Source organism: Rhamphochromis sp. 'chilingali' (genome assembly GCF_963969265.1).
Source record: "Rhamphochromis sp. 'chilingali' genome assembly, chromosome: 1".
Classification (NCBI taxonomy): domain Eukaryota; kingdom Metazoa; phylum Chordata; class Actinopteri; order Cichliformes; family Cichlidae; genus Rhamphochromis; species Rhamphochromis sp. 'chilingali'.
In genome coordinates this window covers 57,769,407-57,789,093 of record NC_137929.1, presented here as the reverse complement: position 1 = coordinate 57,789,093, position 19,687 = coordinate 57,769,407, and the positions used below count along the sequence as shown (strand labels likewise).

The window sequence follows — 19,687 nt, the reverse complement described above, 5'->3', positions numbered from 1 at the left end:
TTGTAAATAATGAAGTGATATTCTTTGTTTATTTATTGAGAACATCTTGCTGAAGTTTGCCAACGTAAACTTAAATCTGAGCTGAAGAAGAAGTTCCAGTGTGTGTTTGAGGGGATCGCTAAAGCAGGAAACCCAACCCTTCTGAATCAGATCTACACAGAGCTCTACATCACAGAGGGAGGGACTGCAGAGGTTAATGATGAACATGAGGTCAGACAGATTGAAACAGCATCCAGGAAATCAGACAGACCAGAAATAACAATCAGACAAGAAGACATCTTTGAAGCTTCACCTGGAAGAGAAGAACCAATCAGAACAGTGCTGACAAAGGGAGTGGCTGGCATTGGGAAAACAGTCTTAACACAGAAATACACCCTCGACTGGGCTGAAGACAAAGCCAACCAGGACTTCCAGTTCATATTTCCATTCACTTTCAGAGAGCTGAATGTGCTGAAAGAGGAAACGTTCAGCTTGGTGGAACTTGTTCATCACTTCTTTACTGAAACCAAAGAAGCAGAAATCTGCAGCTTTGAAGACTTCCAGGTTCTGTTCATCTTTGATGGTCTGGATGAGTGTCGACTTCCTCTGGACTTCCATAAAACTAAAATCCTAACTGACCCTAGAAAGTCCAGCTCAGTGGATGTGCTGCTGACAAACCTCATCAAGGGGAAACTGCTTCCCTCTGCTCACCTCTGGATAACCACACGACCTGCAGCAGCCAATCAGATCCCTCCTGCATGTGTTGGCATGGTGACAGAGGTCAGAGGGTTCACTGACCCACAGAAGGAGGAGTACTTCAGGAAGAGATTCAGAGACAAGAAGTATTCCAGCAGGATCATCTCCCACATCAAGACATCACGAAGTGTCCACATCATGTGCCACATCCCAGTCTTCTGCTGGATCACTGCTACAGTTCTGGAGGATGTACTGAAAACCAGAGAGGGAGGACAGCTGCCCAAGACCCTAACTGAGATGTACATCCACTTCCTGGTGGTTCAGGCCAAACTGAAGAAGGTCAAGTATGATGGAGGAGCTGAGACAGATCCACACTGGAGTCCAGAGAGCAGGAAGATGATTGAGTCTCTGGGAAAACTGGCTTTTGATCAGCTGCAGAAAGGAAACCTGATCTTCTATGAATCAAACCTGACAGACTGTGGCATCGATATCAGAGCAGCCTCAGTGTACTCAGGAGTGTTCACACAGGTCTTTAAAGAGGAGAAAGGACTGTACCAGGACAAGGTGTTCTGCTTCATCCATCTGAGTGTTCAGGAGTTTCTGGCTGCTCTTCATGTCCATCTGACCTTCATCAACTCTGGACTCAATCTGCTGGAAGAAGAACAAATTACTACTAAGAAGTTTAAATTATTTAGAAAAATTAGCAATTTAAAATCGGTCTACCAGAGTGCTGTGAACAAGACTTTACAGAGTCCAAATGGACACCTGGATTTGTTCCTCCGCTTCCTCCTGGGTCTTTCACTGCGGACCAGTCAGACTCTCCTTCGAGGTCTGGTGACACAGAGAGGATGTGACTCACAGACCAATCAGGAAACAGTCCAGTACATCAAGGAGAAGCTCAGTGAGAATCTGTCTGCAGAGCAAAGCATAAATTTGCTCCACTGTCTGAATGAACTGAATGATCATTCTCTAGTGGAGGAGATCCAACAATCCCTGAGTTCAGGAAGTCTCTCCACAGATAAACTGTCTCCTGCTCAGTGGTCAGCTCTGGTCTTCATTTTACTGTCATCAGAAAAAGATCTGGATGTGTTTGAGCTGAAGAAATACTCCGCTTCAGAGGAGGCTCTTCTGAGGCTGCTGCCAGTGGTCAAAGCCTCCAACAAAGCTCTGTAAGTAAATATGTGCTCATACCTTCATTTGTTGTTTCTATAAAAATCAGAGACAAACAATTAAAAATAATCAAGCTTAGTACCTAAGTACCCCAAAGCGCTTTACACTATACACAATCATCCACCCATTCACACACACATTCACACACTGGTGATAGCAAGCTACAGTGTAGCCACAGCCACCCTGGGACGCACTGACAGAGGCGAGGCTGCCAGACACTGGCGCCACCGGGCCCTCTGACCACCACCAGTAGGCAACGGGTGAAGTGTCTTGCCCAAGGACACAACGACCGAGACTGTCGGAGCCTGGGCTCGAACCGGCAACCGTCCGATTACAAGACGAACTCCCAACTCTTGAGCCACGATCGCCCCATGATGATTGTTTTAATATTTCATAGCAGTCAAAAGTGTCGTGTTTTTCTAGTCTTATAAACTAAATTCAGTGCATCCCTCAGTTAAAGATGCAGTAGAAGGTGTTCGTTGCAGCCTCACTGGTACAGTCGCTCTGTATGGTGTGTCCAGTCTCTGTAGCTGCTGGTGAACTGAATCCCCCGCTTACCCCTGTAGGCAGCCCATACTCTCAGTTCAGCAGTGCCTCCTGGCCCCACAGAGCCCGGGGCAGCCCACCCGACCCCACCACAGAGAAAACTGCACCCACCCCATCATCCACTCATCTCCCAGACTACACAAGACAATAGACACCCAGGCTGAGTTCTTCCTCCACCTCTCCTATATCTCTCCCCCACCTGCAGAGTGAGTTCCTGGAGAGAGGAGACCTCCTGCAAATATGTAGCAACCTCCCCCACCAGTTGAAGAGCCCCTCAGGTGGCTCAATGCACTGGCGGCACCCCGCGCCAGGCTGATCCCCCATACACCCACCCGCCCACAACCCCGGCGACCACCAACCAGGACCCAAGCCTCCAAGGCCCAGCCAGGGCCCCATTCCGGAGTCGGAGCACCCCCAGAACCCCATGCACATTACATTAAGCACAAATTGAATTATATGCAACAGTCTTTGACTTGGAGAAATTTGTTTAACACATAAACCTATTTTCTGTATATTCTGGCATATAAAATAAAATAATTTCTTGTTTTTACATGCAGTCTTTCAAATAGATGCAAGTAAAACACAGCAAAAAATTAATAAAATCAAACACTCAGCAGCTCTAAGTTCTGTCTAGGGATGGGTATCGGTATCTGGTGCCGGTTCTGACATACACGGTAGTAACCAGACCGAAAAGCAGCGCACATTTCGGTGCTTATTTTTTTTTCTTGAGATGTCATACACTTTGGATCATTTTACCTTTCCAAGGATAGTAGGCGGGCCCAGGTACGTACGTTCTAAGGGAGCAAAGGTACAGATTAGAAATGCCCATGGTGAAGCCGTAAAAAGTCTGGCTGTCTTGGCAGACGCCCTCAGACATCGGTGCGTTGGTGGTTCTTTGTTTCCGGGGATGGGCGCCCAGGTTCACACCGGCTCACTCCTTGGTGGCTGCTTATTGGGGCCTGGAGCCTGGGGCTCGCTCGGGCCACTTCGGGGGTGGGGTGCCCTCGGCCTGGGGCTCGGTCACTCTGGCGCAGCTGGCTGCCGGCAGAGCTCACGGGCACGCCACTGCAACCCCCCCTGGCTTCTGCTCCGCGGCTGCTGAGTGACCCCTCATCTGGGACTCTCCTCAGCTCTTTCTGGGACAGTGGCGCGGCTGCCCCTCTGTTAGTCTTCCTTGGTCTCTTGTGTTCTGAGGGCCTCTGGATGTCTGGAGTTTTGATCTCCTCCATACCTGCTTCATGCCCTGGAGAACGGGGCTGTGGCCCCCCCACACCCTCTAGCAGATCATTACATGAAGGAACCTTTTAAAAACAAGTGCGTCCATGCTCACAGGTGTAAACACGGGTGCTCACACCCACAAACTACACCCTTTTTGGCTCCTACCTCAAAGCACACTGTGTTCTGTTGATCTTATGTGCTGCACAATAATGTTTAATATTTAGTATTTACTGTTATATTCCCATAGATCATCGTGATGTTGTTTATTGAATTGCTCTAGTTTTCTTCTGCTTGTTTTCTTTTTTCTTTCTCAACAGGTGATCCAGGTGATCGATATATGTATTTTTTTTTTGTCTGCTTATTTAGTTGGTTTTTGTTTTTTTGCCCTTTATCCCCGTCCCTGTTCTCCGCTGTTTTGTCCCCCTCTTCCTTTCTCCCTTTTCTTTTCCTCATTCAAGTCTGTCCCGTATCTAGCAAGTGAAAATAAAAATAAATAAATAAATAAAATAAACAATAAAAGGTGAATCAAATAGACCATTACGGCAAGGCTGGGATGGTCAATTTGGTAAAGTAAATCCATTGGGCATCTTTCCTCACATTTAGACAATAATTCTGATGCCAAAAGAGCCAAACAGGACGGGCAAAAAAAAAAAAAAAAGTCTGGCTGTACTTCAAAATATGCAAACTCAGCAGCCTGCAACAAGTGCTTTAAGGTGACACTGTGCAAAGGGGTTAACACCTTGAATCTGATGAAACACCTGGCGACGCATAACGTTTTTTTAAAAGCCGAAAAATGCACCATATTTGATAGCTTGCTGCAAGACCTCACACCAAGCACATCTACTGCGGGTGTGGTGCCTGTTAACGGACCTGGAGTTAGCAACGTCCCCCAAGAACCCGAAGAGGAGAGTCCTGGCCCCTAGCCCTGCCAGTGTAGCAGAAATGATGATGGATGATGATGGCAGCAGCAGCTGCTCTTCTCTGGGCGAGTAGCTTAATGTTGTTCGTGTGTAATTTACGTTGAGTACGCTAACCATGTTATTAAATTAATGCACGTAAGGTGAACTAGCAAACACCGTTGTAGTTACATGCGGCTGTCTTCTTGTTTGATAGAGTGATACCATATACAGTGGGATGCAAACGTTTGGGCAACCTTGTTAATAGTCATTATTTTCCTGTATAAATCGTTGGTTGTTACAATAAAAAATGTCAGTTAAATATATCATATAGGAGACACACACAGTGATATTTGAGAAGAGAAATGAAGTTTATTGCATTTTCAGAAAGTGTGCAATAATTCTTTAAACAAAATCAGGCAGGTGCATAAATTTTGGCACTGTTGTCATTTTATTGATTCCAAAAACTTTAGAACTAGTTTATATGGTAAATGGCCTGTATTTGTATAGCGCTTTACTAGTCCCTAAGAACCCCAAAGCGCTTTACACATCCAGTCATCCACCCATTCACACACACATTCACACACTGGTGAAAGCAAGCTACATTGTAGCCACAGCCACCCTGGGGCGCACTGACAGACAATAAAAATTGTCAGTTAAATATATCATATAGGAGACACACACAGTGATATTTGAGAAGTGAAATGAAGTTTATTGGATTTACAGAAAGTGTGCAATAATTGTTTAAACAAAATCAGGCAGGTGCATAAATTTGGGCACCACAAAAAAAGAAATGAAAAAAATATTTAGTAGATCCACCTTTTGCAGAAATTACAGCCTCTAAACGCTTCCTGCAGGTTCCAATGAGACTCTGGATTGTGGTTGAAGGTATTTTGGACCATTCCTCTTTACAAAACATCTCTAGTTCATTCAGGTTTGATGGCTTATGAGCATGGACAGCTCTCTTTAACTCACACCACAGGTTTACAATAATATTCAGGTCTGGGGACTGAGATGACTGTTCCAGAACGTTGTACTTGTTCCTCTGCATGAATGCCTTAGTGGATTTTGAGCAGTGTTTCGGGTCTTTGTCTTGTTGAAAGATCCAGCCCCGGCACAGCTTCAGCTTTGTCACTGATTCCTGGACATTGGTCTCCAGGATCTGCTGATACTGAGTGGAATCCATGTGTCCCTCAACTTTGACAAGATTCCCAGTCCCTGCACTGGCCCCACAGCCCCACAGCATGATGGAACCACCACCATATATTTTACTGTAGGTAGCAGGTGTTTTTCTTGGGATGCTGTGTTCTTTTTCCTCCATGCATAACGCCCCTTGTTATGCCCAAATAACTCAATTTTAGTTTCATCAGTCCACAGCACCTTATTCCAGAATGAAGCTGGCTTGTCCAAATGTGCTTTAGCAAACCTGAAGCACCTCTGTTTGTGCTGTGGGCGGAGAAAAGGCTTCCTCTGCATCACTCTCGCATACAGTACCTCCTTGTGTAAAGTGTGCCAAATGGTTGAACGATGCACAGTGACTCCATCTGCTGCAAGATGATGTTGTAGGTCTTTGGTGCTGGTCTGTGGGTTGATTCTGACTGTTCTCACCGTTCATCGCTTCTGTCTATCTGAGATTTTTCTTGGTCTCCCACCTCGAGTCTTAACTTGAACTGAGCCTGTGGTCTTCCATTTTCTCAATATGTTCCTAACTGTGGAAACAGACATCTTGAATTTCTGAGACAGCTTTCTGTATCCTTCCCCTGAACCATGATGGTGAACAATCTTTGTCTTCAGGTCATTTGACAGTTGTTTTGAGACCCCCATGTTGCTACTCTTCAGACAAAATTAAAAGAGGAGGGAAACTTACAATTGACCCCTTAAATACTCTTTCTCATTATTGGATTCACCTGTGTATGTAGGGTCAGGGGTCACTGAGCTTACCAAGCCAATTTGAGTTCCAATAATTAGTTCTAAAGGTTTTGGAATCAATAAAATGACAACAGTGCCCAAATTTATGCACCTGCCTGATTTTGTTTAAAGAATTATTGCACACTTTCTGAAAATGCAATAAACTTCATTTCACTTCTCAAATATCACTGTGTGTGTCTCCTATATGATATATTTAACTGACATTTTTTATTGTAACAACCAACGATTTATACAGGAAAATAATGACTATTAACAAGGTTGCCCAAACCTTTGCATGCCACTGTATGCCCTATAGCTAACATTGTTATCTTTTTACAAAAAAAACCCAGCTAAACATGAGAGGTTTTAGGACAAAGTTTGTGTTTTCCATTGTTTGAGCAACCAAAATAGGTATGTTGTATTAACAGAAAAGGCTAACTTTGTTATCATTTTGCAGAAAAAAAGAGAATGCTAAAAATGAAAAACATAAGGGGTTTTTGGACAAAGTCTGTGTTCTCTATTCTTTAAGCACCAGTTTGAGCACCGTTTAAGCACTGGCAGTTTCAAAAGTACCGGTTTGGCATCGGTATCGGATAAAACCTAAACGATACCCATCTCTAGTCCTGTCGCTCTTAAATCTATTTTCACCTGTTTAGCAGGAGTTGAGCAATTGGAGATCTGCCCAGTGCCACAGCAGTCATGTCATTGGGTGGATCTGGGGGTTTCCTTGTTGATTTCACATTGCCGTGGCGGCTTGCCTAGAGGGTTTATCAGATTTGAAGTTTCGCAGTAGAAAGAAGTTTTCTTCCCACGAAGAGTGTACAGCGGACACTAATTTTAGTCACATTTTGCAAAATAAAACTTGGAAGTAATGTAAGTATTTCCACGCTTTTAACGCTGTATGGTCGTACTCTCACGTTGCCACGGATGTCGCACATGCTTACATAATTGTTATGAGACACTTACAAACAAACACAAACTGCATTGCTAAACTGTAAGAGTAACGTAGCGTGCTTACAGAAAAGTAACAGTAATCTACTTTTTTGCAATAGTAATCCCTTACATTATTTACAGTGTGGTATGTTGGAGCAGCAGTTTATTGGCAGCTGAGAGGAAGAGGTTGGATAAACTCATCAGGAAGGCCAGCTCTGTTCTGGGATGCACCCTGGACCCAGTACAGGTGGTGGGAGACAGAAGGACTCTGGCCAAAATAACATCTCTGATGGACAGAGTCTCCCACCCCATGCATGTAGATGTTGCTGAACTGCAGAGCTCCTTCAGTGACAGACTGCTGCATCCTCGATGCATGAAGGAGCGTTTCCGCAGGTCCTTCCTCCCTGCAGCTGTCAGACTGTACAATCTGAACTGCTCCCAACAAACATAGATGTTTACATCAATGCTGTAACTGCAATAAGTTAGTTAATTAACCAATTCGCACTACAACCTGGTGTGCCTCTTACCTGTAATTATTTTTATTTAATTTAATAACTGTACAGTACTCGCTGTTTATATTAACCATTGTCCTTAATGTAAATATGTAAGAAAAATTGTGTATGTTTCTGTTCCGTGTCCTGTGTACTGTTTGTTTGTATATTTGTCTTTTTGGCTGCTGTTACAACCACATTTCCCCTTGTGGGACAATTAAAGGATTATTCTATTCTATTCTATTCTATTTGTTACTTTAAAAAGTAATCAGATTACAGTAACGCGTTACTGCCCATCTCTGGCCATAATTGTGTCCAGTTCAAATGTAAAGTCTGGACTTCATGTCTTAAACTACACCCAGCCTTAGCTCACTATCTTGGTAGCAGCCTCTTTTCTGTGTGTGTGTGAACAGACTTCGCCTCCAAGTGAAACTGTACCAACATCATCGCTGCTGTTGTGTATTTTTAAGCTGCTTCCTGTTGGCTTCAGCTGTTTGGCGTTTCCATTTTCTAAACTTCTACATTCTGAACTTTCTTCAGCTCTGTACAGATTTTGAAACACTGAATGATTTCAAGCTCACACTTTGGCTAATAAACTTACATCTTTCATTGTTTATACAGATTGTGGGGCTGTGGTTTGTCAGAGATCAGCTGTGATTATCTGGCAGCAGCACTAAAGTCCAACCCCTCCCACCTGAGAGAGCTGGACCTGAGCCTGAACAACCTGCAGGATTCAGGAGTGAAGCAGCTGTGTGGTTTTCTGGAGAGTCCAGGATGTGGACTTGTAACTCTGAGGTCAGTCACCATGTTTTAGTTGTGCTGAGATGAATATGATGTGAAAGTTGTGCTGACACTTGGTAGGTAGTCAGATGCTTTCAGGTCAGCCGGAGGCTGAGATATTTACTGATGACATCACACTGAGTGTTGGTGAATATGATGTTTACTTGTGAATGATTTCCAGCTTTGACTGTAGCAGTGTGAAGGTGTGTTTCCAGCAATAAGAAGTATTTGGACTGACAGAAACATGTGGACAGCTTTTGTTCTGAGGGTTTAGACAGAGTCTGCCTCTGTGTGTGCTAACTGTGTTCAAAGTGTCTGTAGCTGCCCACTTGGAATTACCACTCATAACTCAGAGAGCTTCGACTGATGCAACTTTATTCTCTCCTCTTTAAACCACCGATAATATGGCACCGTGAAAACTATAAAGATGCACAAACAAATGCAATAATAGCATTTAAGTGGAAAGTGCAGAAATGTTCACATTTTACTATATAGAAAATTATTTTGATGAACGCAAATCGTGACATTGACATAAATCAATAGCTTTTAAACAATTTATGTTACAGCATTTAATAAAATGAATTAACAACAACATTTCTGTCTCTTAAATACATAAACAATCATTTGCAATCATTAAACCAACCTCTTTCTGCTTCCAAGGGTGCTAATCATGCTGACCCTGCTAGCAACCTCCTCCATGCGCATCTCCTAGCTAGTCATTCCAAACCACACACAAATGACATGCATACACAAAAAACCCGAATTCAACTATATTGTGTAAACTTTCCAAAGTTATAGCATGTGACAGGTAAATAAAATACATAGTTCTGCATCAGTATTTTCAAAAAAAAAAATCAAAGTTTTTTACTCTGAAGCAACGTGTTTGTGTTGTTTCACTGAGAACACAACAGGAAGTCTGACACAATAAAAGAGGAAGTGCTAAGGTACTCTTTCAAAATAAAAGTGTAAAAGTAAAGTGGCTTTGCCGGCATTTACAATGTCAGCTAATCACAGCTTCATGTTTTCCTGAACATATATCAGGATGGGGACAGCTACTGTTACTGAAAGCAACCACACAGACACCACAATAGTTTTACTTGCAAGGGGAGCGTTGGAGGGCAGTGCTGCCACTCGCCTGTCCAAGCAACTCAAACTCCTCTGCGTCCGCCTCACTCTTTTATTGACAACAGAGGTTACACACAATTCAGTTAACCACGTGACAGTTTTAAGCAGGCATGTGTGTGTGAGCAAAGTATATGCCTTTGTGTGTGTGTGTGTGTGTGTGTGTGTGTGTGTGTGTGTATGTCTTTGTCACTTCCTGACACCATACAAGGCATGATATCAATCACTCCAGTCGCCCTCATACAGAGTGTGACCTTTCACAAACTAACGTGTGTCATGCCGAAACAGCAGAAGTGAGCGTCTCGCTAAACTATATAAAACAGGAACTTGCCTAAGGTCATAGAAGTGTGAAATCTAAATGTGTAATGGGGAATTATAGCATGTCTGTGCAAAGCTGAAAATACAGCTCCTAATTATCCATCTCTATCTGCACAATGACAACCATATTAGGACACATAAAAGCAATGGTCACATGACTTTGTGCAAATGAAAATCTTAAAATAATTAACTCTAATATAATCAGATTACAGAGTGTCTGCAGCTGCTTTGAAAAAGATTGACTTCAGTTTTAGTCTTAAAGTAATTTCAGCCTCATCTTCACTCAGATATTTACATCATCTCCAAGATCCACCTGTGACATACATGTTTTCATCAGTGTGATTGATTCTAATCAAACAATTATGGATCACTGATCACTGTGCAACACAGTAAATGTTTACAGTGCAGGAAACTTCCAATCTGACAGCAACACTGTCCACAGAGTCTCAGAGTTAGAAAGATGTAGATCATAGATTTTATCCGGAGCTGATGGTAAATCTGTACTGCCATTGCTGTCCCCATCCTGATATATTGATCACTGATTGGCTGTAAAAGCTTCATGTTTGGCAAACTGTTTAACTGGGATTTCCGCTTTTGTAACAAAGTACAGTGGTCCTTCGTTTATCGCGGGAGTTACGTTCTAAAAATAACCCGCCATAGGTGAAATCTGCAAAGTAGCCAACTTTATTTTTTACAATTATTACAGATAGAAAAATAAGTTGAGTGTTCTAGAATTAAACCAAAGATCAAGGCCTCTTTTCAGGTCCAGAACATTAGAATAGAGCAGAATTCAACATGAATGAATCAATGGTACAGAAGTAGAGGAAGCAAGAAGAATGAGTTGAGTAAAGTTCGACTTATATGACTGTTTTGTTTCACTTAGTGCGCCTTATAATCCGGTGTGCCTTATGGTAAAATATGGTAACTTCTGTGTTCCTTTAGCATGTCCAGAAGTCGGACTTTTGGTGTGATGGTTAGCATCTTCCTCTGCCTTTTGGGTGTTACCGCAGGTGCCTTTCATGGTGCAAAACGTTTTGTCGACATTGTTGTGTTTGTTGGGGAGAAAACTTACAAACATACAGTACAGCACTTCAGAGTCACACTGTAGCGATCGAGCATTTATGTAAATTTGACAAGCTGAACACATTCAATACTGGACAGGAGACACGGCACATAAGAGATTGATTGACAATGCTCTACAGCAAATCAGGATGCAGAACACAATGTGCTGTGTTTATTTAGGGGGGGGGGGGGGGAGCATGCAAAGTTGCACAAAAAAAATTGTGCGAAACAGCAAGGCCGCAAAAAGGGAACCACAATATGGCGAGGGACTACTGTACACTTGTGCAGATGAACTCTCTCCTCTGAGCTTTGACTTTATGAATGAGGAAATAACTCAGTGTCAGTCAGTAGATCAGTGTACAAGCTTAGCCATGAAAGAAAGAACAGCTAACAGATGTGTGCTCCTCACATCTGTATGAATCATGATCATGTGTTTGAGTGAATCTGTGACTGAACTGTAATAGTGTTAAAAAGTAAATGTGATGAGGAAATGAATGAAAACCAAGTGTGATTAATGATGAAGAATGAGAAGAAGAAGCTGAAATCAGGTCATGCTGCTAATGTTTCTCAGGACCTGCTGTACATGTTGCATTTCCAGTAAAGAAACGGGAAATCATTGTGGAGTTGGGCACAAGGATTTCTGATGATCAACAATAATCTGATATGTGTTGATGTAGAAGTGAGTGAATCATGTTCTGACGCTAATCATTCGAAAATGCTGCAGTTGTACAAGTTCCAATGATCCCAGAGGAAACTGGTACATGTTGAACAATAATATGATGGGGTTTCTTTAGGGCCACTTGGTTTGATTGTTCAATCCAACAGGCTCCAAAAGCCTTCTGCTCATTTCCTTGCTGGGTTCTTGATGGTCTTGTACCATCTCCCTGTCGTCCTCCTGGCTCCCTCTTTGCACTCACATGTGGAAAACCAAAGTTTTAGTGAAGAGAAGATGATCATCAGTAACGCTGTCTTTAAAACACTCTTGTTAGAAATATACAATTTTAATGTGGAAAAATTATGAGTTTTTTCTCTTGTGTTTGTTTGAAGCTGCTTCCTCTTGGCTTCAGCTGTTTGGAGTTTCTACATTCTGAACTTTCTTCAGCTCTGAAAAGATTATGACAAACTGAATGATTTCAAGCACACACTTTGTCTAATAAACTTACATCTTTCATTCTTTATACAGATTGAAGAGCTGTGGTTTGTCAGAGATCAGCTGTGATTATCTGACAGCAGCACTGAAGTCCAACCCCTCCCATCTGAGAGAGCTGGACCTGAGCCTGAACAACCTGCAGGATTCAGGAGTGAAGCAGCTGTGTTGTTTTCTGGAGAGTCCAGGATGTGAACTTGAAACTCTTGGGTCAGTCAGCATGTTTTAGTTGTGCTGAGATGAATATGATGTGAAAGTTGTGCTGACACTGAACTGCAGACATAAAGCTGATATTATACTGATCCACACTGAGGATCTTCATGGTGGTAAAGTCTGTTTTATTCTTCTCTGGTTTAGTTCATTGACTGTAGTAGAACGATTTTCACATTTCAAACAGTGATACTCAACATGTGGCCTGCGGTCAACACGCGGCCTGGCGACCTTTCCTAATTCAGAGAGAGGGGACCCTGGTTAACTGTGTAACATTATTCAAGGTATCAGACACAACAATGAATAATCCACAGCTGACTCTCTTTAGTGGGTCAAAGGTTACGGCACACCGCAATCTGTGAAACAGAAACCGTTTGGAGCAGGAATTATTGCACATTTACAAACTGACACTGCTGCACCGCATGCTAGGTAATGGTAACTGGTCAGGTATAGGTGTGTTAACGGCCGTGAGAGCCTCCATGGCTGCAGAACACTGAAGAAGAGAAAAGAGAGATGGAGGAGGAAGAAAAGAGACGGAGATTAAGCAGAAGTTTAGCTCAAGAGAAGAGCTGTGTCTGTGTGGGTGGGGCTCAGGCAGCTCCGCCCACACAGTGACAGTGAAGCAGGTGAAGAGTAATAAATAAAGACTTTAACAGCAGACAGGATTTCATAAGCTGATGTACAAACATGTAGAATGATGTACCTGCCCGTTTTGTGTCAGGTACAAAAACAGGTCCATAAAGACTGAAGTGTGTTGCCATTCCTTTCCATATTCCTTACATTCTACTGAGAGTTTCCAGAAGAGCAAACCTCAAACATGCCTCCAAACACGTGATGAGTCAGACTGACATAATTTTTACAGATAAAAATGTGAGCTCTCAGCAGGTCACTTCAATAAGAAGGACAAACAGTGCAGCAGGAATGACTATACCCACTAACATTCTGATAACCTGTGTTCCTGTTGTTCTACAGCATCATCATTAATGCTGCTCCGTCACCATCACTGCAGCTGACCAATCAGCTTTTGTGACGTCATGTGATGCTCTGTGACTCAGCCTGGAGAAATGCTAAATGGCTAACCTGAGAAACAGTCAAAGTACTGATGAATTCTACAAAGACTGCATGCTCAGTATGAGACGAGTTTGGTGGTACTGTGTGTGCACAGATGGACTCCACAGGAGATCTCCTTTATGAAGAAACTCTGAAAGCTTATCCAACAGTGGGAAACATTTCAGAGAATATCTGAGAAGCAGAAGCTAAACATAATAATAGAAGAAAAGCAAAATAATGATCAAAATCCTGCTCTGAGCCATCATTTAAACATCACTATCAGACAGTAGTGGCTTCCAAAGGCTTCCAAAGACTGCTCACCTCTCAGACTCAGTTAAAGATGCTTGTGCTGTCTGTAGATCAGCTGACCTGGTGGGTCTCCATGAACAGCTTTGTTTCTTGGAGATAAAGGCTGAGCCCTTTAGAGCTTCATTTTTTTTTAACTGAACAGAAGATGATCATCAGTAACACTGTCTTTAAAATACTCTTGTTAGAAATGTACGACTTTAATGTGGAAAAATTATGAGTTTTTTCTCTGTTGTGTTTGTTTGAAGCTGCTTCCTGTTGGCTTCAGCTGTTTGGAGTTTCTATTTTCTAAACTTCTACATTCTGAAGTTTCTTCAGCTCTGAACAGATGATGAAACACTGAATGATTTCAAGCTCACACTTTGTCTAATAAACTTACATCTTTCATTGTTTATACAGATTGAAGAGCTGTGGTTTGTCAGAGATCAGCTGTGATTATCTGGGAGCAGCACTGAAGTCCAACCCCTCCAATCTGAGAGAACTGAACCTGAGCCTGAACAACTTGCAGGATTCAGGAGTGAAGCAGCTGTGTGGTTTTCTGGAGAGTCCAGGATGTGAACTTGAAACTCTGAGGTCAGGCACCATGTTTTAGTTGTGCTGAGATGAATATGATGTGAAAGTTTTGCTGACACTAAACTGCAGACATAAGGCTGATATTATACTGATCCACACTGAGGATCTTCATGGTTAAGTCTGTTTTCTTCTTCTCTGGTTTAGCCCATTGACTGTAGTAGAACACTGTTCACATTTCAAACAGCGATACTCAACACGTGGCCCGCAGTACATACACGACCTGCTGACTTTTCCTAATTCAGAGAGAGGGGATCCTCATTAACTGTGTAGCATTTTTCCTCATGGTTATCAGTATCAGACACAACAATAAATAATCCACAGCTGACTGTCTTTAGTGGGTCAAAGGTCACAGCACACCACAATCTGTGAAACAAACTGTTTTGAACAGGAATTATTGCACATTTACAAACTGACACAGCTGCATGGCATGCTGGGTAATGGTTACTGGTCAGGTAGTCAGATGCTTTCAAGTGAGCTGGAGGCTGAGATATTTACTGATGGCATCACACTGAGTGTTGGTGAATATGAAGTTTACTTGTGATTTGAAATCTAATGATTCAGTTGTGATATGATTACATTTCATGATGAAATGTAATCACATTACAATCAGAGCGTTACCAGAGCAGCTACCTTGAAAATGTTTGAGTTCAGTTTAAGTCTTAAAGTCATTTCAGCCTCATCTTCACTCAGATATTTACATCATCATCTCCAAGATCCAACTGTGACATACACGTTTCCATCAGTGTGATTGATTTTAATCGAACAACGATGGATCACCGATCAGTGTGCAACTGTTTGCAGTGCAGGAAACTTCCAATTTGACAGCAACACTGTCCACAGAGTCTGAGTTACAAAGATGGAGATCATAGATTTTATCCTGAGCTGACGGTAAATCTGTGATGCTATAGCCGTCCCCATCCTAATATAATGATTACTGATTGGCTTTAAAAGCTTCATGTTTAGCAAACTAATATTTAACTGTGATTTATGCTTTTGTAACAAAGTACACTTGTGTAGTTGAACTCTCTCCACTGAGCATTGATTTTATGAATGAGGAAATAACTCTGTGTCAGTCAGCTGTAGATCAGTCTACAAGCTTAACCATGTAAGAAAGAACAGCAAACAGATGTGTGCTCCTCACATCTGTATGAATCATGATCATGTGTTTGAGTGAATCTGTGGCTGAACTGTAATAGTGTTAAAAAGTAAATGTGATGAGAAAATGAATGAAAACAAAGTGTGATTAATGATGAAGAATGAGAAGAAGAAGCTGAGACTCGCCTGTCATGCTGCTAATGTTTCTCAGCACCTGCTGTACAATTTGCATTTCCAGTAAAGAAACGGGAAATCATTGTGGAGCTGGGCACAAGGATTTCTTATAATCAACAATAATCTGATGTACTTTGATCACAACCATGTCTAAATATGTGTTGATCTAGAAGTGAGTGAATCGTGTTCTGACTTTAGACTCTAATCATTCGAAAATACTGCAGTTGTACAAGTTCCAGTGATCCCAGAGGAACCCTGGAACATGTTGAACAATAATATGATGGCGTTTCCTCATAACCACTTGGTTTGATAATTGTGGAAAATATCCAAATGTGGCTTCCTTTAAACCTCAGGCTTTTCCTGCTGATCAAAGTCCAGTACTGAGTTTGTAAAACATGTTTGTCAATCACTTGGTTTGGTTTATGAGTAAAATGATTCAATAACTTCCTTCTAATAGACAACATTTTATCATATTTCCTCATAACCCTCTTTTGTTTGACCATTTGAATCACATTTGAATTTCCAATAAAGGACCCCACAGAGTTCGGTGAAAATAATGACTGTAGATGTTTCTGTGAAAGTGCTGGGAGCAAATTTGTGTGTGATGTTTTTTCATTGTTGCACTTTGTAGATGGTCCCTGAGCACTGGTCTCACAGCCAGCTGCACATAGAGACCAGTGTTGTTAGCCCATGTCAGAAGAAGACATGTTGGAATGAAAATGCAATGAGCTTTTAGTTTGTCTACTTTAATAATTTGATTGGAAAAAGGTGTTGTTGGACTTCAAATATTTCAATTTCTATCCAACTTCACCTTTCAAAGTGAAGCAATGTGGTTCCTTTAATAAAAAGCAAGACTTTTTCATGTATGTTTCGTGTTTATGATAAATGTACAACTTTAATGTGAAACATTCTGAGTTTTTTCTCTTGTTGTGTTTGTTTGAAGCTGCTTCCTGTTGGCTTTAGCTGTTTGGAGTCTCCATTTTCTAAATTGTCTAATAAACTTACATCTTTCATTGTTTATACAGATTGAAGAGCTGTGGTTTGTCAAGGATCAACTGTGATTATCTGGCAACAGCACTGACATCCAACCCCTCCCATCTGAGAGAGCTCAACCTGAGTGACAATGAAAAGCTGCAGGATTCAGGAGTGAAGCAGCTGTGTGGTTTTCTGGAGAGTCCAGGATGTGAACTTGAAACTCTGAGGTCAGGCACCATGTTTTAGTTGTGCTGAGATGAATATGATGTGAAAGTTTTGCTGACACTAAACTGCAGACATAAGGCTGATATTATACTGATCCACACTGAGGATCAGGTAAACACTGAGGATGGTAAACAGGACAGTGTCTGTGCTCTTGGTGGCAGAGCTGCTGGGATGGACGTCCTTCTTCTCTGGTTTAGTCCATTGACTGTAGCAGAACAATGTTCACATTTCAAACCTTCAAAGAAGAAGAAAAATCCTTTATCATCAGACACTGCCACCTAGTGGAAGAAGTCTTAGTTCCGTCTGAAGCTTCAGATTACAGTTAGTTCCTTTAAAAAGAGGTGGAGGTGTAGAGACCGCAGGACCATCATCACTGAGAGCCATAGGACACTTAACCTTTGTTTCCATATGCTGGAAACTTTCTGATGTTCCAAGGAGGACTGGGAAATGTGTGAAAGTTGCCCAGTCAGTTCCTCACAGCACACTTCAATTATTTTCCTCCCAAAGCATCAGGACCAGGCCTTTGATTCAACTAAGACATTTACACACAAACACCTCACCGTGTGACTCTCAGAGCCTGCCAGCCCTTTCCTAAAATGACAAATCTCTTCATTGAAATCAATGATATCAGAGCTAGAATCAAATGAGTCCAACTCTTCTGCTGATTCAGCATCACGTTCATCTTTTGTCCTTGTTCTGCATTCCCACCATGGACTTCATTCCTTTTCAAGCCAGCCTTGAGTGTCCTTTATTCAGCTCATTATCTGCTTTACTTTAAGACCTTATTGTAGCTGCTTAATCTCTTTAAACAAGTTCTTGTGCCTCATTCTTTTTCTTATCTTCCTCATAACAAGACAGCTTCTTCTGACTGAGAAATTGTTTGAGTGATTTACTAATCCAAGGACGCTTATGGGGGTATAATAGTTACTGTTTTCAAAGTAATCCCCATTTGGGAAATAGATGATCTAAGTGAGAACATGAGCCTTTAAAAAGTGCCAGTGGACAGTCAAAGCAGTCCCTCAGTTCCAGTATAGAGCCTTTGGTCCAGACTGGAACAACTGTGTGCTCAGTTTGAGCTCTCTTCAGTACTGTGATCTGACAGACCCAGAGGGGCCATCACATTACATTTAGAATCTCCCCTAATGGAGCCACAACACATGTCCAATACTTAGTCTGTCTTTTTGGACAAACTGGAAGAAATGATTCAAGGACTTTGTCACAGAACAGAGATTCAAATTTGTTGGCTTCAGCTGTTTGGAGTTTCCATTTTCTAAACTTATACATTCTGAACATATTGTGAAACACTGAATGATTTCAAGCACACACTTTGTCTAATAAACTTACATCTTTCACTCTTTATACAGATTGGAGGGCTGTGGTTTGTCAGAGATCAGCTGTGATTATCTGACAGCAGCACTGACATCCAACCCCTCCCATCTGAGAGAGCTGAACCTATGGAGAAATGACCTCCAGATTCCAGATGTGAAGCAGCTGACTGATCTTAAGGAGAGTCCAGACTGCAGACTGGAGACTCTGAGGTCAGTAGAGTGTTGGAGTGAGTGGGTGGTGCTATCAGCAGTATTGTACTAAACACAGTCAGTATGAAACAAAGATCCAGTGTTTCCTGTAAAGCTGCAGCTTCTCAATGAAGCAGTGAGAGGAGAATGGTGACAGGTTTCAGGACTGTACACAAACACTTCCTGTTTCTGCCTTTTTGTGACCTTTACGGTCACCATAGTAACGGCTCACGCTCTGATCAGTGTCAACAGCCAATCAGCTCTCTGAACAAAGCAGCACGCAGACCAATAACCGCATTCATTTCCAAGTTTAAAGCAGTGAAGAAGACAGTCTGTAGGTAAGGAAGAATTTAGAAAGATTTTTGGATGGAATTCCTCCAGTTAACAGCTGGAACCATTCCATCTGGATTGCTGGGGCGTTTGGGGTTCCTAAAGAGCTCAGAGTGGACAGTCCAAGGTTATTCTAAAGAATGAAAGTCCCAAATGGTGGACACCAGAGGTGAGGGGAGCCACCAAGCTAAAGGAGGAGTCCTATCAGGCTTGGTTAGCCTGTGGGACTCCAGGGGCAGCTGATAGGTACCGACAGGTCAAGTGGAACGGGGCGCGGGCGGTGGCTGAAGCAAAAACTCTGGTGTGGGAGGAATTCGGAGAAGCCATTGAAAAAGCCAAACCGTCAAGCGGTGTTCTACCTGCACTGTGTATAGTGCGGGTAGAGCGCTCCTTACGTCGACTGAGAAAATTGTCGGGTAGTGGAAGGAATACTTCGAGGACCTCCTTAATCCCACTGGCACGTGTTCCGTGGAGGAAGCAGAGTCTGGTTACAAAAGGGATGACTCGCCAATCTCTGGGGGCGAGGTCACTGAGGCAGTTAAACAACTCCTTGGTGGCAGAGCCGCTGGGATGGACGAGTTCCTGAAGGCTCTGGATGTTGTAGGGCTGTTTTGGTTGACACGCCTCTACAATGTTGCATACCTCTGGATTGGCAGTTGTGGTTCCTATCTTCAAGAAAGGGGACCGGAGAATGTGTTCCAGCTACAGGGGAATCACACTCCTCAGCCTCCCTGGGAAAGTATATGCCAGGGTGCTGGAGAGGAGAGTCCGTCCGTTAGTCGAACCTCGGATAGAGGAGGAACAATGCATTTTTTATCCTAGGCGTGGAACACTGGATCAGCTCTTCATCCTCGCAAGAATACTGGAGGGTGCATGGGAGTTTGCCCAACCAGTCTACATGTGGAGAAGGCATTCGACCGTGTCCCTCAGGGGGTCCTATGGGGTTGCTCTGGGAGTATGGGGTGT

The 19,687-nt window shown here is 42.6% G+C and overlaps 1 protein-coding gene across 1 annotated transcript in view; it reads left to right on the top strand.

Annotated features, from left to right (window-relative positions):
* LOC308409251 (NACHT, LRR and PYD domains-containing protein 3-like) overlaps window positions 1-19,687 on the top strand; it is a gene marked incomplete at both ends in the record, with an annotated part of 70,992 nt that overhangs the window by 4,861 nt on the left and 46,444 nt on the right. Inside the window, 7 exons of the mRNA XM_080901866.1 lie at window positions 41-1,844; window positions 8,459-8,632; window positions 12,303-12,476; window positions 14,232-14,405; window positions 16,700-16,881; window positions 18,262-18,412; window positions 18,827-19,100. Of these exons, the coding sequence (XP_080757992.1) occupies window positions 41-1,844; window positions 8,459-8,632; window positions 12,303-12,476; window positions 14,232-14,405; window positions 16,700-16,881; window positions 18,262-18,412; window positions 18,827-19,100 (2,933 nt within the window). The remainder of the gene's footprint in view (window positions 1-40; window positions 1,845-8,458; window positions 8,633-12,302; window positions 12,477-14,231; window positions 14,406-16,699; window positions 16,882-18,261; window positions 18,413-18,826; window positions 19,101-19,687) is intronic.